Below are 23749 nucleotides of genomic sequence, written 5' to 3'. Positions count from 1 at the left end.
CAACTATATTCAAAATAAAATTCAATTTTCTCATAGTTTATATGGTCCCGAGCAATGCCGGGTAGCCCCGCTAGTCAATAATTCCTGATACTTCCTAGATCATAATATCTTTGATTTGCAAACGGATGTTGTCTCTATCTTTTATTTGTTCGAGTTTTTAAAAAAATCCCTTGTTTTCAGTGTTTGTCTTTTTCATATAAATAAAGCGAAACTGATCAAAGCAAACACAAGCACCTCCTGGCCTTCCGGGCCGTCTTGGAGGCAATTAGTTTTAATCAATGTGGGGGAAATCCTTCATATCAGACAATTGCTATTCATTTGGACACTGCCAGAGCTCCCCCTTTTTGGGAGGAGCTGGTTTTCCCCAACATGATAGGGGAAACAAATACGGCAAAAAGCTGAAAGCTTAATTGGCCTATAGCCAGATTTACTCATTCATTTCGCTATTCGCTAAGATGTAATGGTTGACATGGCTAAATTTGAATGCTTTACACTTCTGCTCGCATCATAGTTGAGCGGTAAGATGTCAGGTTTTCTTTCACTTTCTTTTCTGCCTTCGTGTTGTGGGTTCGAGCCTGCCTGCCTACTACCACTTTTTTTTAACCCTATAAATACCTGAGCAACATCGGGCACTCCCGCTAGTTTAATAATAAAAAAAAAAATGAACACCTCACCTGTCGAAAGGAGTCTTCAGAGTCTGGTCCTGGCCGAACGCAAGTTGTTGAAAGAGAATTACACTCTGCGATGCAAGCAAACTGTTCCAGATTTATTCCTTCAGTTTTGATGATATCCAGTGGAATGCAACAGTCGAGCATATTTTCATGGTACCATCTCCACGGACCTTTCCAAACAACCCCAGGATCAACATCCAAAGCATTCAGTATCATCACTAATGTCGACAGACCGCAGAAAGCGGGTTCGTCCTGTGTGCGAAACTGGGCAGCTAGTTTAAAATAACAATTCATGTGACCAGTGGCCAAGGCTTCGGCAAATATCTGCTTGCCTTCTTCGGAATAGAAGGAAATGCAATCCTCTGGAAGGACTCGGCGAAAGAACTCCAACTTTCTTTTCATAGGATTCGACATGATTACAGTGACCTGGTGGAAGAAGAATTTAATTATTTTTCATTCTTACAGAATGTAGACAATGAGAATAATAAACAGTGTTTATTTAGAATTCAACCTAATTAAATAAAAAAATTTTAAAAATACAGAAAAATCTTTTTACCTCCCTCCACCAGTGCTTATTCAAAATTACACTTATTAAACAAAAAAAAAAAAAATACAGAAATATTTTTATGATGTACGTACTTGTCACGAAACGAAGATGTCACATTAAAAAAAAAAACAGATAAATTTGTCAAGCAGTATTTTTTAACTAAAAAAAAAATCAAATTTTATAACTATGCGAGATATAGGATTTTTGGTCGCCCATAGTTTTTGGATCCAGCATAGATAAAGGGAAGACAACTCAATTCAAACTATCGAGATCAAAATCAGCGTTATAGTAGATACAATTTAGTATTAAAATCACTAAAAATCATAAATTGTTATTTTCTTAGTAAAAAAAAGAAAACTACTTGATCAATTTATGTGATTTTTGGAATATGACATTTTCATTACGTGACAAATACATACGTCATAAAGATTTTTCTGCATTTTTGTTTTTTAATAAGTATAATTCTAAATAAACACCCCCCTCCCCATGTTGAGAATAACTTCCTAAATGGTACTTATGCATCTACATTACCATGCTGAAATAATAGCGTTATTATTTAGAAACCCATTCTTAACATGCGGGAGGGAGGGTGTTTTGTAACTATTCTGTGCTTTCACCTAACAATTTAATAAACAAATATATCATAAAAATTGAATTTAACTGAAGAATACTATTAAATAATAGTCCAGTAGCATAGATGCATACGTACCTTCTAAATTTGTTTGGGAATGTTAAACTGCAGAAGTGCTATATTTTTTTCTTAGTTAAAAAAGAATACTATGAGAGGATTGAAAATGATGAATGGAATGAATAAAGTCTCATTACTTATGAGGATTGTTTATAACAAATATTTGTTGACATTGGATTTGAAGGAGACCATGTTGTAGCTTGCAGGGAAGCAGTCCCGTGGTGATGTGTCCAACGTAGTGAATGCTCTTTGAAAGAAGCTCTGTTCAAGGAAATTTCGCCTTACACTAGGCACATCGACAAAGAAAAGTTATATTTTTGTCGAAGTAACAAGACGAGTTACTGCTGTAAATATCTTAATGATTAAATGGTAATCATGCAGAGTAACCTATTCAAGCCATTGCTTCGTGACACCGCATAGAAAATAGACGATGTCGGCCAATTTGGCATCAAAAAACGTTCTACGACTTCTTGTTTGTGTCATTTCATTTTCGCACAAATTTTTTAATAAAAAATATTGGCTTTGGCGCTTATTCAGATTAGCAGTTATAGTTTTATAGTAATTATTTTAGTGCTTCTATATTATAATAACAAAAAAAATATTGAATTTTGAGTGAAACAAATGGTACGAACATAATCGTCATGTCGCAAATAGTAACTGTAGCAAAATGTAGCAAGAAAAAATCAGGAACAAAGATAGGAAATAGTCAGTTTCGCCCTGGCCCGCCCATCTCTAGAAGAGAGGGATTTCTTGGCTGTAATGACCGTAGAGAAAGAAGAAGAAGGAGACAGAAAAAAGGCAGAAGAAAACTCGCTTCTCACAGATTCGTGGTTCGTTACAAAGAACAATCCAAACGCCAGAACTACCTACACACAATCTGCAGGACACTGCCTGACTGCTTCCTAGCATCCTGCCTTTATAGCGACCAGGAATTATATATTTGCATAATCGCGTGAGAGCACACGTGATTCTGTGAGAATTGCATGGGGTCAACGCTATAAAAACCCATGGATGCCATATGAGAACTCTCTTCCACTCTCTGCTGCAATAATTTTTTTTTTTTAATGTAAACATTAATAATACAAAATGTATTCTGTATGCCACTATTAAGAGAAAACCAACGAACCAACAATATTTCCATTAGATGAACACATTTAAAAAGGAAGCTGCGGCAACTTTTGTTTTAAATTAAAAAGTAAATGTTATGATAAGGGTTTTAAAAAATTAGTCTTTGACTTTAAAAAAATAAAAAGAATGAAACTCTTTAATAAAACAAGGATGAAACCTTGGTAAATATAGGGATTTGCTACAACAGAACACCGACCACTCTAATTTGTTTTTTTAGGGGTGATTGAGGTTGCTGACAACGAATCTGATAATCAAATTTACTGTTTGCATGATATTAACCCCTGAACCCAGGGACTATTTTCCGTCATTTTACAGCTACTGTTTACGCTATGTGCAAGCAGTAACATAAACGATGGCTGTTGAATGTGCCTTCACGTAGTAAACTGTCTTTTCATATGACGTGCGAATCTTTTGTGGAACATTTAAAATTATATGAAAAGAAGAAAAGCACTCCAAGTAAGGGGGAGGGGGGGGTAATATCGGCAAGTTCAATTTTTTTTTTCAATGACGGACGATTCAAAATTTGAAGAAAAGGTTGTCTAAAATAAATTTTTTAAAAATACATTATATCTCTATTTAATATGGATTCCAGCAGCTTACTCATGACACACAGGAGACTTATTGGTCTGTACTGAGAGGGAGATGACTTATCACCTGAGTTCTTAAATACAGGGCATACTGATAAGGTTTTCCAGGGTATTGGGAAGCACTTCTCCTTAAGGCAATGCTTAAACAGTTTTGTAAGTATGAGGGCAAGTTCTGGTTGAAGCTTTTTCAACACTATAATTGGAATGCCGTTAGGGCCAGTTGCTTTATTGGAATCGAGGTTCTTGATTAGCTTGGCGACCTCACACACAGATATTTGTATGTTGCATAGAGTGTTGTCTGTTATAGGAGGAAATACGGGGAGTTGATGGCCTTCGTCGCATAGAGTAGAATTAGCTGCAAAGTTCTTGGCAAATAGTTTGGCCTTGTCTGATGCTGACGAGATGACCTCAGGTCCGTTGATAATAGTTGGGATAGAACGCACGCTTCTGTTCAGGATCCTGTTTGCTATTTGCCAAAACTGGTGGGAATGAAGCCGCTGCTCAGCTACTTTGGATTTAATGGACTGAGCATATTAGCTGGAATTTAGGTGGAAAAATAATCTCGAACCCTTTATCACATAAAAGGAACTAATTTCCCTAATCACCGTTATGTTACTATGCCAATAATATATAAACAATAATATAGATATTTCAGAAGTTGTTTTTGAAAACAACTTTTAAAAAAACAAAAAAAAACTTTCTACTTATTTATTTTTCACAATATCTTTTTTACTCTCACTTTTTACTTATTTATTTTAAATAACATTTTTTAATTTTAAACTATTTAATTTTAAACAGAACGTTTCACGATATCTTAAGCAGTAATCACCTTTTTTTAAATAAATTATTAGGTGGAAGCACATAATTATTACAAAACACCCTCCTATTCCCATGTTAAGAATGGCTTTCAAAATAATATTATTTCAGCACGATAACAAAAATACATAAGTACTGAACGTTTTAAATGATAATTTTTTTTACTTGGTTTCCACCTGAACATTTTCCTTTGAAATATCAACTTCTATGCTGAAAACGAATATCGCATTTAAATTTCTGCAAATACGTAGTTTTTCGAATATTAAACAATATAATTTTTTATGTTAAAAATGGTGGCCATAGTTTTGCGCCAAAAATATGCGTGGACTTAAACAGAACATTTTCTTAAATAATAAACAATTATTTATTTTAAACAATATATACAGAATTTTATTATATTGTAAACAATATAAATAGAACATTTTAATTTTAGACAACAGAAATAGATTTTTTAAATAATTTTGAAAGAAATGTTGTTCACAAACCTTTGTCAATTTTAATTTTAAACAATATAAGCCTTTTTCATTTTAATTTTAGACAACAGAAATAGATTTTTTAAAATAATTTTGAAAGAAATATTGTTCACAAACCTTTTTAATTTTAAACAATGTAAATAGACCTGTTTATAATTTTGAACTTTTTAATGTTTTATTTTAAAATAAATATTATTCTCGAATGCATTTTATTATCCGAGAAAAGACTTCTTCCTTTTCCCTTCTTCGCCACATGAATTCCATCTCATGCGTTCCAAAAGTTTCCTTGTTCCCAACTTGTCTCAGTTTTCTTTTTACAATGGGACCATAAACCTTCTATGGTTTGCATGTGTATGGAGGGGTCCATCGGGTCAACAAAGTTTTCTTCATGAATAACTTCATCATGTTCATATTTTCCATGATCGAAGTGGTCCAGACCTTTATATGCTGCCCATCCATCGGATAAAATTTATGTTCCTGGTAGGATCCAAGAATTAATTAACGACCACAAATGTAAAGTGTGCCCCCCCTACTCCAATGACCTGGCACAGTAAGGTTAAAATTCCCTTAGCGGCACTTGCATGGTGGTCGAAGAGAGCCATTTGCCACCACACCGAAGATCTAATTTTTAGCTAAGTACATTTTTTGTATTTTCTTTGCACACTTTATCTTATTCTTATATTTTATTCTATCCTTTTTAAACCAAACAAATCTAACCCTTCTATTTTATTTTATTTTATTTATTTTGTTTTTATTTATTTTTTTTTTTTCTCAATGTAATTTTTATCTTATTTCTCAGACATCTTGACCCTTCTTGATTCACTTATTTTAAAAACAATTTCCTGACTAATTTCTTTTTTACCATGTCACATCGATGTAGTAATGCGGAGGGGGAATCCCTATTTAGCTTATTTAGATGACAGAAGAACTTTATTTAAGTACAATACTTAATAGTAACAGCCATGGTAAGGTGCAAAAAAAAAAAAAAAAAAGTGCCACCTAATTTAACTTTTACTATTCGTTACCTAAATATGTGGTATCTTAGCTGTGATACTAGAGCTATTCTTCCTGAGTGGATGCTATGCTCCGTGCGTTACTTTAATGTCTTCCTATAAATACGAAATACGGAATTCCGATCCACCATGAACTAGTTCTTGTAACTGGAACAAACATCAAACTGCTAGCTACGGAATCCCAATATACATTTTACCTCCAAGACGATTACCTCTGTCTAGCCTGCATGCGCAAAAAAAAAAAAAAAAAAAAAAAATTACCTGCCACTCTAAATCCTAATGTAGATCTGTTTCTTGTAAATTAATAACCCCTATCCCTTGAAGGCTAACAATCTGCTCCTTCCCACCAAACCGCCACTTAACTCCTACATTTCACTCCGTTTTGTACTGGAATCTTTAACTTCCAGCCCCTGACTCTCACATGCTAACTGCTTAGTCATCACTAAACATCTATACAATTCTACCCTCTAGACATGCATTGGAGTTCATTCCTATTCCAGTTGGTATTAAACAGCCAAAGTATGTACTCGGAAGCAAAGCACACCGCACTGCATTACACAACTGTCTCCTCTTAGATAGCTTTGCAACGCTAATACGAAACTGAACCAATGCTCCTTGCTATGCTAAATGTCCATAACTTTTACTTGAAAGCTGAAAACATCTTCTCTCAATAATAGAAACTCACCTTGTACCTCCAACTTTATTCGCACCTACTAAAACCAGCCCATATATCTATTTACCAAATTACACATGACTCAAAACTTACTGTTTTACCCGTACTATATTGCACTCGCATCTCATGCCCTGCTATCATCTAAAATATAGTTTTGGCACAACTCGTAGTTCAATTCTTAACACCTACTCACACTTTAATATTATACTAGACCCAAGCTCACATGAATAAAAAAAAAAAAATAAATAAAGATAAAAATAAAAAAGGAAAAAAAATAATAAAAAATATATATAAACAAAAGTGAAAGCCTCAAACCACATTATCTCCTAACAAGCCTCCTTACAATCATAGTTGCTTACACTGCATGAGCTCTACTCAACCCCTTTATCCACTAACAATGAAATAACAATATCCCTAATCCACTTTGAGGAGTGTAACTATTTAGCAGATATAACCTCTACAAACTAACCCAATAACATTAACTAACCACGCGGGGTCGCAGAAATACCTGGATTAGAACCCAGGCACGGAGCAAACCCTCTCAGTGGTGACGGACCCAGTGGATCTTTCCAGATCATCCGTCTAGGAGAAGGAAAACTCTGAAACTAAACCAAAGAAGAGGGAGGCCTCTTCAGTCTTGGATGACAACCTTCCTAGAGCTGGTGACTCAAACAAATTACCGGTTTGCAATACCTAAATTGCTTAAGGAGTAGATAGGTCCTGCCTATCGCCCGGCTTCCATACTCCTTCTATTAGTCAGGCGCAGAGATACTATCACAGTGATTCGACAGAAACACCCATTGGTAGATCTTGTTTCTTGTCTAGGGCAATGAACGCCGTTTCCCCCACTCCCGACACACCCCACCCCTAAAGCTGGGCACTTGAGAATGCTTGAGTACCACATATGCCTGAGCAATTAGATTGGGTTGACCTTCCTCTGATGGGTTGAGGGTACCGGATTGACAGTTACTGGCTGCTGTTTCCGACTGGTAGTACAGGTGCCCTAACTCTTTGGTAGCGCTTAGAGCGGCTGCTCCATCAACAGTTGAATAATATCGGGATGTTTGCAGTGCCATGACGCGCATGGAAAGGGACCCTGCACTCATCCCCGGTGGGCTTTCCTGAGGCCACAGTCCTAGTTGATGGAGGGTCAGCTGATGGTCTACTTGTGCTGCATGTGTGATATTCTGCATAACCTCCTGTTCGGCTTCCCCTAACCCAACTGAAACTCGTTAAAAAACATGATGACAGTACAATCTAAAAATAAGCTTAAACCAGGCTTAGGGACAAACAAATCCAACTTGCCTCCTCCCTTGAGGCTTGCATTCACAAATATCCATGGGCTTAGAACTAATTTAGCTGATGTTGAAGCATTTCTCCTAACAAATACCCCGGATATCTTAGCACTAAGTGAGACTAACCTACACTCCTCCATCTCCTCTAACTACTTTAACATGCCTGGATATCTCCCACTCTGCCGTAAGGACTCTGACAGACATATGCACGGACTTGGAGTTTACATTCGTAATACCCTTCCCTTAACTAGAGAAACAAACCTAGAAACGGATGATCAAGCCTTTATGTGCTTTAGACTAATCATGCAACACAACATTAGCTACTTTTACTTTCTCTACCGCTCTCCCTCGACCCAAGACTGCACCATAATAAACAAAGTATCTGACAGCATAGACACAGCACTCTCCTTCGACACTAGCGCACAAGTACATGTATTTGGTGACTTTAATGTCCATCACAAAAACTGGCTTGGATTCTCTACTTATACAGATGCAGCAGGCAGCGCAACTCATAGCTTCTCTGTATCTCACTCCCTATCGCAAATTGTTACTTTCCCAACCCGCTTCCCTGATCAGGAAGAGCAACACGCATCACTATTAGATCTGTTTTTGACCACAGTTCCTGATGATTGTGTAACGAAAGCCGACAGCCCACTTGGGAATGCTGATCATGCGGTAATAATGGTTGAAATCGCCCTAAACTCCAGACCCAAAACTGAAGAGCCAGTGCTCAAAACAACGAGATATTATAAAAAGGCTGACTGGGAAGCTATCAGAGATCTTATCAGAGACGCCCCATGAGGAAATATTTTTTCTCTTCCTGCTGAACAGTGTGCAACTGAGACCACTGAATGGTTCAAAACTGCAATCGAAGCGTATGTTCCCATGCGGAAATTCTATAGCAAGCCCCACTCTCCCCAATGGTTTACTTCGACTTGCGCAACTGCCATTGCTCAAAGGCAGCATGCATTCCGCAGGTTTAACCAACATAAGTCCAGTTCAAACAGACAAAAGCACATAGAAGCTAGAAGTAATGTTAAGAAAGAAATAGCGACAGCTAAGAGGGAATTTACGGAAACCACTAAAAAACGCATCGAAGCACAAAAATTAGGAACTCGTGACTTCTGGAAAATCTACAACAGTGTAGTAAATAATGGGCAATCAACAATTCCCCCACTAACCAACAATCACGAGGTTCTTTGCTCAGCAACCGAGAAGGCTAACATGCTTGCCAGTCGGTTTGCCTCCAACTCTACACTGGACCCTCTAAACCACCCCCTACCTGACTTTCCTATGCGGACAGACGCCACGCTAGACGATCTGGAAATCACCCCTGCTCAGGTGCATGCTATCATAAAAAACCTTGACACTTCCAAAGCATGTGGACCCGACCTCATCCCAGCTGTGCTATTAAAAATGTGCTCAGCTGAAGTAGCTCCAGTTCTCTCCAAACTCTACAACAAATGCCTTAATGAATCTTGCTTTCCGACCTGTTGGAAAACTGCTTCTGTGGTACCAGTATTCAAGAATTCTGGTGAAAGAACTGACCCATTAAATTATCGCCCTATTAGCCTCCTCTCACTTTTTGCCAAAATATTTGAGACCTTAATTAACCATGCTCTAGTCCAGCACCTTACAGATGCTAAACTTCTGACCGACCATCAATATGGATTTAGACAAGCCCATTCCACGGCAGACATCCTCACTGTAATCTGTGAACGCATATACCATTCACTGGACAAAGCGGGAGAGGGCAGAGCGGTAGCTCTAGATATATCTAAGGCTTTTGACAGGGTATGGCATGAGGGTCTCCTCAGGAAGATTAGATCTTACGGTATCACTGGTAGAATACTTAACGTAATTAAATCCTTCTTAGATAAGAGAAAAATCCAGGTTGTCCTCGACGGTTGTACATCTAAACAATATAATATAAATGCAGGAGTGCCCCAGGGATCTATCCTTGGTCCTCTGCTGTTCCTGATATTCATAAATGACCTCCCCGACAAAATTGCCTCTGAGATGGGTATATATGCTGATGACACCACACTCTATAGCAGGCACGACAGGAAAACAAATGAACATATATCTAAAGTAATGGCAGAAACACTAGAGGATGACCTCAAATCAGTAGTGGAATGGGGACAAAAATGGATGGTAACGTTCAATGCCACCAAGACAAAACTGGTTTCATTCAATAATTACAAGAAACCTTCTCTACCACCTATAGCAATGGCCAACAACTCTTTATCTGAGAGTACGTCTTTCAAACTCCTTGGCCTAACGTTCACAGGAAACATGAGCTGGAACAATTACATCGAGGGCATTGCCAGGGCCGCTGCGAGGAAGGTGGGCTCTCTCTACCGTGCTAGAAAACTTCTAACACCCGAAAGTATCCTGTACCTCTATAAGGCCACTATTCGCCCATGTATGGAGTATTGCTGTCATATTTGGGCCGGTGCATCGGCTACTAGTCTCTCGCTCCTTGACAGGGTTCAAAAGAGAGTCGCAAATCTGATAGGCCCTAAACTGGCATCAAAACTTCAGCCTCTGTCCCATCGTCGAAACGTTGCATCCCTCTGCCTGTTCTACAAGTATTATAATGGTGAATGCTCTGAAGAACTGCAAGCACTTGTGCCCCCACGACGTGAACACCCTCGACAGACCCGACAAGCTACAAAATCCCACCCCCACACTGTAGAGATCCCTAGATGTAAAAGATCTTTCTACTCCAGTAGTTTCTTCCCCAGAACTGCTAGACTTTGGAATTCCATCCCAGGTCACTGCTTCCCCAACTGTACTGACATGCATAAGTTCAAGTGCAACGTGAACCAACATCTCGCTGCCCTAATCCCTACATAGTACCCCAGTAGATGTTTCCCCTGATAGTAGCCCCCTACATTAAAGTGGCAATGTGCCTTGTTTGGGGTGAAAATGTAATAAAAAAAAAAAAAATAATAATAATTATCAGAAATAATGTGTTCCAATCCCTGCTGTCAACTCTGGTAATATGGCACAAATTTGATCCACGTTTGACGGCTCCAAATAACCAGACACCATTTTTGACTCGTCCTCTATTATATTTGTGTTTAAAGAAGTAGGACTCGTCTACTTCTACTTCTTTTGGTTTGTTGGTTATTTCGTCAATCCCACCAAGCATAATAGGATGATTAAGATCTTCGCAAACCTCACGGATAAAACTCATCTAGTCAACTATTGTATGAGAATCTGCCTCACCTATTTCTCTTCTTATAATGGCATTCGGTAATTCTAGACTCCAATAAAATATTACCATTAAAATTTTATGCAATTGTAGAGGCTTCTTTTTTTTTGTTTTTAAGAGCCCTTCCTCACAGAATTGGCAGATCTACAAGATGGACATTTCCAAATAAATCCATCTATCTTTTTTGAAGCTTTGTATAAGAATTGAAGTTTTTCACATTTGTTGCGGAAACTACTATTCATTACAAGCCCCAAAGAGGCTGCTGTTGTGATCATGTCGTTCTTTAATGATAAATACGTAAAAGTCCATTTCTTTTCTTTCATTTGATCAAATGTAAGTACATTATGCACAATCATCTTTATAAGGGAAAAGTAATAAATTTCAACTTTTTTTTTTAATTGAAACGTGTAAAGTAAAATTTAAAATACTTAAAAGAGAATACATGTGAAAATTAATAAATTCAAATTTGTAATAGAGAAATAATAAATTGCAAGAGATAACACGCGTTTAATATTAATTTGTATCGTTTATAACTACTCACGTGATTTAATAATAATCACGTGATTCAATTTTGAATTAAAAATTCAAAAAAATATTGTTTAAACTTAAACAAGTCTGATAATTTATTATTTCTATTTATTGTTTAGTATTGTTGTCGGAATTTTATCTTGCTTCCAGATGAATTCGACGCTAAAGTAACTAACTTGAAAAAAAAAAAAGCATGAAACAAAAGAGGGGGAGGAGGTAAAGAATAAAATATAAAGGTCTTGCTTTGAAACGAAGAAGAGACTTTATTCACAATAAAATTAATTGCAAATTTTTCCCTTTGCGGGCATTAAACTTATGAAACACCAAAGTAACATATTACGAAAAAAATAACACTGGTTCTTATAATGAAGATGTGTGTATCCATTAACGAATACAATAATAATATTCAAAATAATATCTCCTAATCACACTCGCATATGAAATTAATTTTAGGAGCGTACTCACAAATTGAAAGCCGGTTAGGCACGTGCCTTTTTCTTTTTTTTGTTTAAAGTCCTTTTAGAATTTTCTCTCCCTCCATGTTTGTGTGCAAACCGTAGACACACAGATGGATTTCAGAAGCAGGACCGCGTCGCTTGTTCGGAGTTTTTTTTACCAGGTTTTCTTCTTTGTAGGAGGTTCCAAAATTCCTTGTCACGTAAAATAAGGTATTTTCTTTAAAATAATTCCACTCCTTCTAAAATATGTGCAAAACCGTAGTCACGTAGATAGTTTTCAGAAGTCTGTCTCGTCACATACCCAGGGGTTCTTGTCGGGTTTTCTTCTTTGAAGGAGGCTCGTCAAAATTCCATCTTCAGCACCGGGCAATGAAACAAACGTCCAATCTCCACGTCAGCAAAATTTCAAAAGAGGGCGAAATACGCGCTGGGCTCGTGACGTCATCACGGAGCTAGCATTTCTCTTTTCTCCAAATTAAAGGGAGTGTTGTACAAACCCAAAATATACGAAACTAAAAATCATAAAGGACACGAAATACAGAAAATCATATATAAGAACCAGATAAAAAATAATAAATGCAAACAGGGGGGGGAGGGGATGCACCATTATTGGTACAAAAAAATTCCAACATTGTTTATCATTAAAAAGGGTATTCATTGTTTACAAGTTCGAGATTATTTTTCCACCCAAACTCCATCCTGCCAAAAGAGAAAAAAATTAGAGTGGTTGGTCGGGTTCTGTTGTATCGTAAGATAACATTTATCTTTTTTTTCTTTTTTTTTTTTCACAAGAAAAAACAAGCATACGAAATAGGGAGCTAAAGTGGCCAAAAAGTGGGGCTCACTACGCTAATGTCTTAGTAAAATAGTTATTTCCTTCAGATCAGTGAACAGCGTTTTATTAAAGACAATATTGAAATGAAACAAACAAGAGATCGTGGAACGTTTTTCAGCAGGCATGCCAAGCAGGGTTGCCAATTTAGCGGGTTTCCCCGCTAGATCTGGAGAGTTCGTTTGGAATCTAGCGGGTAAATTTTGGATCTAGCGGCTAGCGGTTTTTTCCTCTAAAATCTGGAGATTTCGTTTTGAAGAAATTGAAACCGAAAAAAAAAAACTCAAACAAACATTAATTAGTATATAAGATATACACAGCTAACGGCGGCCAGGCGAAGACAAGTCTAAAAAAAAAAAAGTTCAGTGTTTTAATATTCAACTGTAAATTTTGCCAAGTAGGTGTGAAGTGAACACTTCAAAATAGATAAGGGTTCAGGACTTACCAATAAGAGAAAACACAAATTAAACTGGGAGAGTCAATGATAACAATCTGGAAATAGGATCCCTAACTTGTGGTCTTGTTTGTTTCATTTTTTTATTGCCAAGAAAAAAAATATGTTAATTCAAGTTTATATCATTTTTTAACTAGCATTTTTTATTCTTTATTTTTAGCAAAATTATTTTTTTAAATAGGATTCCCACCTGACTACAACTTGGATGTCTTCAAGTCCAACGTTTACAAATTCCTAATGAACCGCCTCCTTAAGGAAACACTTCATCAAATCTCCACACTAACGTACTGTACTTGCAATAACCTTTATCCCTGAGTGGCTTCCGGGCCTTGATAAGTGGTGACCACCGTGTAAAAAAAAAACAAAAAAAAAACATTAATATTTGTGAAAAAGTACTATTTGTTTGCAAAAGTCAGATACATTAATATTCGCAAAATGATAAATAAAACAGACAAATTCATATCTGCACATATTTCCATAATTCATATTTTATCCTGTTACTGCTGCGAAAAAAGATTGTCAGAATAAAATCTGACAATCATTTTTGGAGCTAATTAAAAAATTGAATTTTTTTATCTAAACTCTGTAAATTAGAATTTACAATTTATTATTCGACAAGGAATATAATTTGAAACTTATAATTTATTGTGTGTGTGTGTGTGTGTGTGTGTGTGTGTGTGTGTTAGGGAGTTTCTTTTCTGTCTCCACTTGGATCTTCCGACCACTCTGTTGTATCAATTAAGATAAAAATAAAATGTAAAAAGTACAGTAGATCGATATTCTATGCCAGACTGGGATAGCTTCCGTACATTTATATCAGATCTACCTCTATATTCCATGCTTAAAAAGGACGTGTCCTCTATAGTATCAGTCCTGATAGAATGGTTAATTGTAGGTATTGACCGTTTCATACCCTCGAAAAAGTTCCTCCAAAAACCTAACAGCCAGCCGTCTTTCTCTCCAGAATGTGCTGCTGCCATTGCGCACAGAAATCACCTTTTCCATTGCTTCAAACGTAATAGATGTACTGAGAGTAAAGCTGCTTTCAGAACTGTCAGCAACCACTGTAAAAAAGTAATAAAATACTCAAAGAGTTGTATGCTCAGTCTGTCAAGTCCAAAGTAGCTGAGCAGCGGCTTGGTTCCCACTAGTTTGGCAAATAGCAAACAGAATCCTGAACAGAAACGTGTGCTCTATCCCAACTATCATCAATGAACCTGAGGTAATCTCGTCAGCATTAGACAAAGCTAAACTCTTTGCCAAGAACTTTGCAGCTAATTCTACCCTTTGCGACCAAGGCCGCCAACTCCCAATATTTCCTCCTGTATCAGAAAACACGCTATGTGATATAAAAATATCAGTATGTGATGTTGCCAAGCTAATCAAAAACCTTGATTCCAGTAAAGCAACCGGTCCTGATGGTATTCCAATTATAGTACTCAAAAAACTTTAACCAGAACTAGCACCCATACATACAAAACTGTTTGACACTCAATATGATTTCCATTCTGCTAGATCTACAGCAGATGTGCTTACAATTATATCTCATAGGATTAGTGAATCTCTCAACGGAAGCAACCTTTCTAGGGCAATTGCTCCTGACATATCAAAGGCCTTTGATAGGGTATGGCATAAAGGTTTACTTAACAAGATCTCCAGCTATGGTATAGCTAGAAATGTCTTCTCAATTATCAACTCATTTCTCTCTGATAGGTTCATAAAAGCAGTAGTTGATGGCAAAAATCAGAAGCTCACAGTATTAATGCTGGAGTCCCTCAGGGTTCCATCCTGGGCCCAACTCTCTTCCTGATTTACATTAATGATCTTCCAAATCATATCCTTACATCATTCGTAGACATTTATGCTGATGACACTACTATCTATGGTAGCACATCTAAGACCCTAAAAGACAAAGTTCTCTCCGATTCTCTCTCCTCTGATCTTGAGCACGTGGTACAATGGGGAAAGGAGTGGCTGGTTACTTTTATTGCGTCTAAAACCAAGATTCTAGCTTTACATCATAAAATCTGATCCCCATCTGGCATCAATTGAAATGAATGGCTCTCGTCTTGGGGAGGCCTCATGCTTTGATAAGCTTCTGGGCTTGACCTTTACTCCTGATCTGAAATGGAACACGTATATCAAATCTGTTGCTAAGACCGCTGGAAAAATAGTGGGATCCTTCTATCAATCCAGTAGATATCTCACTGCTGATGCAATTCTCTATCTATATAAGAGCCAACTTCGTCCAAGGATCGAGTACTGTTGCCACATCTGGGCAGGAGCTGCTAGAAAGGACTTGTCTTGCCTTGATAGAGTTCAAAATAGACTTCGTAGCCTCATTGGAGATGTCCTTTTTTCTTCCCTGCAACCTCTTTCTCACAGAAGAAATGTAGCGAGTTTGTCTTTGCTTTATCATTATTTTCATGGCAAGTGCTCGACTGAGCTTCAATCTATGCTCCCCCTTCGTCAAACTTTCACAGGAAACACTCGTCTAGCTGAAAACACTATCAATAATTCCCCCCACTCTTTATCTGTGTCTAAACCTAAACATAGATTCCATGAACAAATCTTCTTTCTTAGAACTGCACGCCTGTGAAACTGTCTTCCGTTTTCCTGCTTTCCAGCTGACTACAATATGGTTGTTTTCAAGTCCAATGTAAACAAGTTCTTGATAAGCCGTTCACCTTAAGTTAACAAATTTACTGAATTTATATTACTGACAATTACTATATTGTCTAATTGACTACTGTACACTCTTTAACCCTTATCCTCGAGTAGCCCCTGTGCCTTGATAAATGGTGATGCCTATGAAAAAAACAAAAAATGTATGGTACTTATGCAGCATACTGATTGCACTGAAATAATAACGTTATTATTTATTATTTAGAAACCTATTCTTAACGTGGGAGGATGGGCTTTTTTTGTTAACTATTCTGAACTTCTACCTAACAATTTAATAAACAAAAGATACCGTAAAAATTGAATTTAACTTTAAATTCATATCTAAAAAAGCACGCTCCGTACTCTGCATAACGACTAAATTTATATATAAGGTACGAAGTTAAAATCTAGTGTTTTTTTTTGTTTGTTTTTTTTTTAATCTAGCGGGTTTTCTAAATCTCGGTTATGAAAAGTAAAAAATCTAGCGATTTTCTGGAGATTTTATGTCCCCAATCTAGCGGGTTTTGAAAATCTCAGTTGGCAACACTGCGGCAAGTTCGCTAACACCGTCTATTTTCTATGAGGTGTCATGAAGCAACAGGTTATGCGTGTTTTGTTTTGTTATTTAATGAACCAAATTATCCGTTACAAATAAAGTTAGTTACGTTGTGCTTTTATGAAAAGAATTAGGACCATATTCTGAACAATTGCTCGTTTTTTTCTTTCAACATTAACTTTCGATTTAGTTTTCAACAAGCTCTGGCGAAAAAGTTCCGTTTCGTTTCAAACAGAACTTTTGCCGGAGCTTTAGAATTAAGACAACATCAAATTTGAAAATTGTTGATTTTTGATACCCCCGAATTCGAAGCTATCTCTTTACAACCACTTTAATAAATCAGAGTCCGTTTTCTGTAGGCTGTTTTTTAACCCAGTCAACGACGGGTACTTTTGCTGGTATATAAATGTAAAAATGCGCACTTACTTTATGGCCAGTGGAGAAAGTGAAATTCCTAACTTCTACTAAAAGACAACGGAAACGACCGCATCCTATTTCCCTTCGCCCACCGGTTATAAAAACCAGTAGCTTGTATTGCAATATTGTAGTCTACAGCGAAATTGCTTGAGAATTATCTCTAAACATTTTTTTTTTTTTTACTTAAATATTGATGTTTGTGTAATAAATAAATTAATATATAGCAAAAACAATAAAAATAAAAAATAAAAGGTGAATAGTAAAATGCGACAAAAAAAAAGTCACGGGCGATAACTCTAAATTCATAATTTCAACAGGGGAGATAAATCCGTCGACCACTTTATTTAAAAATATAAATAAATCTCTTGGCAATTTTGTCCCAGTTTAACTATCTCCCCATAAAGACAAAGTTGGACAGGAGGCCGGTTTTTAATATAGGTAAAGTAAATAGAAAATATGGAGAAAATATATGTGGATGGCGGAGTTATTGCAAGATTTGCTCGGAAATTTTGTTACCATGGAGATACGATTGAAGCAATAGGGTGGAGCAGCACTGGAGCAGTGAGTGGAGCAGGAGCACTGGAGCAGTGGAGCAGCATGTGATAGTGTAGATGTATCAGAATTTTGGAGGAATTTTTGACACCCCTAACACGAAACTGCGAATAAAATATAAAAAAAAAAACTCGTAATTTCTCGTTTAAAAGTGGGTTGTTTATTTTCTTTATGGAATATATTTCAAAAATAAACTATTAAAGTTGTTTAAAAAATAATAGAAATATTATTTTTTTATTTAAAAAAAACAAAAAAACTGTTTACAAAGTGCCGGCGTGCCTTCATGCAGCCATTTTTTTTTACGTAATGAAATCAATTGAATTTTACGAGTTACTTTTTTCCAATTTTTAAACTTTAAAAATCTATCAAAATTTTTTCTATTGGTTAATTTTTTACGATATTTTCAGGGTCAATGTGAAATTTTATACTCTTTCCAATAAACCGAATATAATATTTTAGACAAACTTTTTTTGTAAATTCACCCCCCCCCCCATTTTGAAATGTCTATTAAAATTTTAATAATTAATTTATGTACCAAAGTTTTATATATCATAAATTGAAGATAAAATATCAATAAATAATATATTGTAAATTAAAACAACAAAAAAAGGAAGTGTTTTTTTGGAAATTTACCTGTAAAGTCCAAAGTGTAAAACTTTTTTTTCTTAAACCACGTTGATTTTTTTTTTTTTTTTTTTTTTTTTTTATTGGAAGCCTATGTTCTGCTTATATTGTCCAGTAAGTAATGGACGATGACGACAACGTTTTTCTATTTCATTCAATGTTTCTTTTTTTAGATATTAAAAAAAAAAATTTTCACTCGACAAAAAAGAATGAAAATATAATAAATCAAAACTTTATGTATTTCTTTGAGAAAAGAAAAAAAAATTCCATGAGTGCCTTTTTTTTTTTTTACAGGCAAAATCTTATAAGTAAACTTTGACTATTTTTAAACTATGGGAAGACATATTCTTCACAGTCAAGGCTAGACAACTAATGCGAAGTGTGGTTTTTACTTCCCTCATGCCCATCCGTAGTTCAAAACAATTAAAAAAAAAAAAACTATTATCGGTTTTGGATAAAAACGTAAAATACTTTTGTCATGGCGCGTTTTTCAAATAGGCGTTTTAAAAAAATTATTTTATTTAAAAACAAATGGATTTTAAAATATAAATATGATAAATTCTTAAGAATGAAGAGTTATTGCGTAGATACACTGACATGTTCACTTTTATAGATATATAGATGTTTGCGGTGTTCCGTTACCCCTAGACCAAATCTAGGAACAAATCCCTAACAATATTACCCTCAAAGCAACAGGAGAGCAGAACTGGCCATTAAAATGGCTAAAAGGATACTTATTAATAGCACGGACAGTTGCGGTAGCCTATGCCATGACTGGGCAGCTAGGTTCCTACTGACTCATCGCAACACTCCGGTACAAGACCTACATATGTCTCCAGCGATGATACTCTATGGTTGCGTGATAATAGGGGTAGGCTATAGAAACAAAATTTTTCAAATAAATGCCAAAAGTGGCTTATTATCTTCATTTATATGTAAATAGATGGGAACAAGTGATTTTTTTTCAAAACGGGTCAAAATTGGAGGGTCGCTGGCCCCAAACGTGATTTGACCGCGTCAATGCGTGAAAATGGCCCAAATTTCGCCCCCGAACACACTTAATCATTTATTGAAAGCCACAGGGTGCATTTTTTTACTATAAATGCATTTGTATCATTAAATCTAACATTCCCATTGGCTATCCCACAAGTATAGGGTTTTTTAGGGTATCTCAGAGTCCAAAATGGGTCAAAATTAGCCAAAAATGGTCGGAAATCACGGATTTTCCCAAATGCACCTCCCAAGCCACACAGGGTGCAATTTTTGACCATAAATGGCTCTATATCATTAAATCTAACATTCTCACTGGCTATCCCACCTATATAGGGCTTTTCAAGGTATCTTAAGGGTCCAAAATGGGTCAAATTTACCCAAAAATTAGCCAAAAATGAACGAAAATCACGGATAATCCCCATAATGCAGGTATTATATCTCATCGGGCTCCTATAAACACTCTTGTATGTAAGTGACATGTGTTTGGGTGGCGATCTCGGTACATGGGACAGTGCTACGGATTGTACCCGATCTGTTTAATGAGTAGTTCAAATTGTTTGAGGTATCATGCTCTGGCAATTGGTCACTTATATCCTCCACTTCAAATTGATCATCGTCCAAATCCAAACGATTGTGCAGTTCTTCCTCTGCCAGAAACCGTTCATGTTCCATATCGACGTGGAAAGTGTCAATGAGCCATTTGCGAGAGAGAGACTTTTGATCGACAAAGAATTTTCGTTCATGTACATCAAATTCATCAGGATTCACATCTTTTGAAAGTATATTGAGAAGGACATGGTGCTCTCGTTTCCATTTAATCATATTCACACGTCTGGAACCCTTTGCTTTGTAGACATCTTTGTCGTAAATTTTTAGCGATCGATCAAGTTTATGTTTTATCCCAGGTATTGTAACATAACGAACATCACTTCCAAAGGCTTTCTGCCACAATTGTAGTAATCGCAAGGAGAACTGGTGAATATGATTTTTCTGTGTCGTAGTACCATATTTGGCAGCATGATGTTGCACAGCTTGAACACATTCAGCCTCAGTTGGAAGAGAATCAAGCAGAAGATAAGTCCAATCATCGTAATTATAATCTTCATCAACTGCCCTGCTATACCAGCCATGTTCATTGCATTTTACTAACTGAAAAAGAAAGCAAAGTTCAATCAAATTCACAATTAATGCAATGCAATGTTATCGTGTCTATTTAAAGATGCCATTGCATTGTTAAAGAAAGAAAACATTTCCTTATTTGGTAATTTTCCATCTATAACTCAAATTAAGCCCCTTTTTGACAACCTATGTTGATTCTTAGGGACTTTTTGACTCTCTTTGGCTAAATCGACCATATTTAGCCCCTTTTAAAGGTCCTTATACCCCTCATTAACAGTGCAAAAGTTAGGAGAGTGCCTGCTTCAAGCATTTCCCAACAGTTTCTGCCATGTAGAGGAGTCTTTGGGCCCATGGAAGGTGCATTTTGGAAAATCCGTGATTTCCGACCATTTTTGGCTAATTTTGGGGTAATTTTGACCCATTTTGGACTCTGAGATACCCTAAAAAACCCTATACTTGTGGGATAGCCAATGGGAATGTTAGATTTAATGATACAAATGCATTTATAGTAAAAAAATGAACCCTGTGGCTTTCAATAAATGATTAAGTGTGTTCGGGGGCGAAATTTGGGCCATTTTCACGCGTTGACGCGGTCAAATCACGTTTGGGGCCAGTGACCCTCCAATTTTGACCTGTTTTGAACAAAATCACTTGTTCCCATCTATTTACATATAAATGAAGGTAATAAGCCACTTTTGGCATTTATTTGAAAAATTTTGTTTCTATAGCCTACCCCTAGTGATAAAGGACCATCTCCCAATACTCCAAGACCGATATCGAATACATAAACGCTGGAGAGAAATTATAGGGAAACAGTGATGGCAAAAAGATACTTATGGAATGAAAAGGAATACAATCTAAATGTCACCCACTTCAGGAACTGAAAATCAGGGATCAGAAAATCAAGAATGCTGGATACTATAGAGAACCTAACAGGGCCCAAAATACCGGGAGAATGGTCCACCACTGATACGGATCAACACCAGCCCGAAACATCCGACATTCTGCCAGAACAGATGGAGGTGGATGACACAGCATCCCCTGGGATGATGCAGGTTGAGGAGGACCAACTGGTGCATCATAGCAGAAGGGTGATGCAACAACCAGGAACCTATCCCCACAAACATGGGGAACATCACACGACTACTCCAGAGCCTCAAAACATTAGACCACAATGTCACACCCCCAATAGGAGTAGACTCGCCTGCTTACATGAGAGGCAAGAGCGGGCTACTTAAACAAGGCATTCACGGCAACAAGGGTTCCCAAATATACATCGTCTTGCCGATATGATATTTTACAGAACAAAGACAAAATTCAATGTAAAAATTCATACTTTTCTGAATTAAATCTTCTCGGGGACAAATTCTAATACAGTTTTGATAGGCTAATGTTAGGTTACTGCGTTTCTTTTCTTCTTTTTTTTCCAACGTAAATATTGCTCGAGATTCTTAAATTGGAAATATTTATAGTCTAGCCTAACTTTAATAATGTTATGTTTCTTTAAATTAAATTATTACTCCTGTTCCCTTTAGATAATTTTCTTTTCTCTAAATAGCTTTCCCTTTACTTTAAATAACTTCTCTCTTTTTCTGTAAATAATTTCTCCTTTTCTTTTTTGTAAAGAAATAAGACGAAGACGAATCCTCATATTTCTTTTCTTTTTTATTCATTCATCGATTAGATAAACAAATATTAATTTTAAACCAAAATTCTAAAGTTTTCAAATGCGTGTGTTTTTTGGAAAGTTTTCCTTACACATTTACTGAATTCAAATATTCTTAAGAAAATTATGACAACACGAAATACAGATTTATTTTAATACAAAATAGAAATTTTCATTACATTTTGAGAAAACAAATATTAATTTCAATGACACTTTTTAAATAATTGGTCTTTTTGACTAAAACACAATTTTTTTAGTGTTTTTTTTTTTTTTACATAGCTACAACTCACCATTCACATTCGAAATGCCGGCTTTTATAAGCTTTCGGGTATGCTGACAACGAATTTTATAGTTACATTTGGGGCTGATAAGTATTTTACCAGATATAAAATCATTTGTTATTGAACGTAAAAGCAAATGTAATGCTTGGCAGCCATTTTTTTCACAACTGAGGAATTAGTAACGTGCATGTATAACTGCTTTGCAAATAAACACCCCCATGCTCCCCATGTTAAGAACGGTTTTTGAAATAAATACGTCCAACTTCCCCATGTTAACAACAGCTTTCAGGATAAATACCCCCAACCCCCATATGTTAAGAACAGCTTTCGGAACAAACACTCCATATTTTCCATTTGGGGGGGGGGGGTGAAAAAATATTTGATTTGTTATCTGCCTCAGTTACATGTATGCACATTTCTAACTACTCGATTGTGCAAACAAAATGGCTGCCAAGGATTATATTAGCTTTTATGCTGGATATCATATATTTTCATATCTAGTAAACGACCTATCTGCCCCAAATTTAACTGTTATATTCATTGTCAGCATACCCGAAGACCTACAAAAGTCGACATTTACCGCCACAAGACTGAAATCAACCAATGAAAGGTGACACGAAAGCAATTATTCAAACATAAATAGAAGTTCTCTTGACCATTATTTCTAAACGAAATTCAATAAAATTTGAATTTGCACCAAAACAATAAATTTTATGTTTATCCACCTCATGCCAGTAGAAGTGTCAAGTGGCAGTTGCCAAGTCATTACAATATTGTATGTATAATTCTGTTCATTTTACATCATATTCCGAAATCATCCTACACCAGAACTCTGAAATCACATCATATTCCAAAATAATCCAATACTATTATAAATATTTAATTATGATATTACTATAAGTTACTCTTAGAATGGTAAAAAAGAGAGATAGGTCCAACAAAACGTTATTTGCGATAACAAAATGTTGCTGTCCTTGGGAACCGAGCGTTTGATTTTGTCCTGAATTCTTTCTTTCCATTTAAAATGTGATATGAAAATCTGGCACTACTGCATGGTAACCACGTTTTTGATTTTCAGTTTGGAGAATATTATTATCAGGACACATTTATTTGATGATCAGTCTGCAGCACTTTCCTAAAATCACCTCCTTTTTCTTGACACTCGTTCAATAACATTGAATAGAGATCTTCAATTGCACGAATTACCATGTGGCCAGACGGTAAATTCAGTTGGTGACCTGATGACTGAGGTTTTCCCAGATATTGCTTAACATTTCTACAATGTTGGATGGCTTCATGAAAGAGCAATTTTGGCCCCTAGAAATGTTTCTGTTGATATGATCAATTATAATCTTTTGCAACAGTTATCAATCGAGTAATGAAAGTCAGACAGTAGAATTCCCTGTAGAATTCTTTACAACCACCTGGAATGCTACATCATAACCTGATATTGAAGGAAGGAGCTTCAGTTAAGAAATTTTAATCCACCTAAAC

At 36.1% G+C, this 23749-nt stretch overlaps 1 protein-coding gene across 3 annotated transcripts in view; it reads right to left on the bottom strand.

The window, feature by feature from the left end:
- The window catches only part of LOC145241344 (glutathione gamma-glutamylcysteinyltransferase-like), a 54738-nt gene that overhangs the window by 20041 nt on the left and 10948 nt on the right, over positions 1 to 23749 (bottom strand). Inside the window, exons 1-2 of one of the 3 annotated variants that reach the window (XM_080104197.1) lie at positions 17030 to 17311; positions 675 to 1097 (exon numbers count right to left, since the gene is read on the bottom strand). In XM_080104197.1, the coding sequence (XP_079960323.1) occupies positions 675 to 1085 (411 nt within the window). In that variant the 5' untranslated portion in view covers positions 1086 to 1097; positions 17030 to 17311. Of the gene's footprint in view, positions 1 to 674; positions 1098 to 13573; positions 13749 to 17029; positions 17312 to 23749 lie in introns of those variants that run through there. The other 2 variants (XM_080104198.1, XM_080104199.1) reach the window with 2 other exon arrangements.

Source organism: Euprymna scolopes, chromosome 20, assembly GCF_053919585.1.
Source record: "Euprymna scolopes isolate OS-2025 chromosome 20, ASM5391958v1, whole genome shotgun sequence".
Classification (NCBI taxonomy): domain Eukaryota; kingdom Metazoa; phylum Mollusca; class Cephalopoda; order Sepiida; family Sepiolidae; genus Euprymna; species Euprymna scolopes.
The sequence above is the reverse complement of the archived record's forward strand: the minus strand, read 5'-3'. Positions and strand labels throughout refer to the sequence as shown.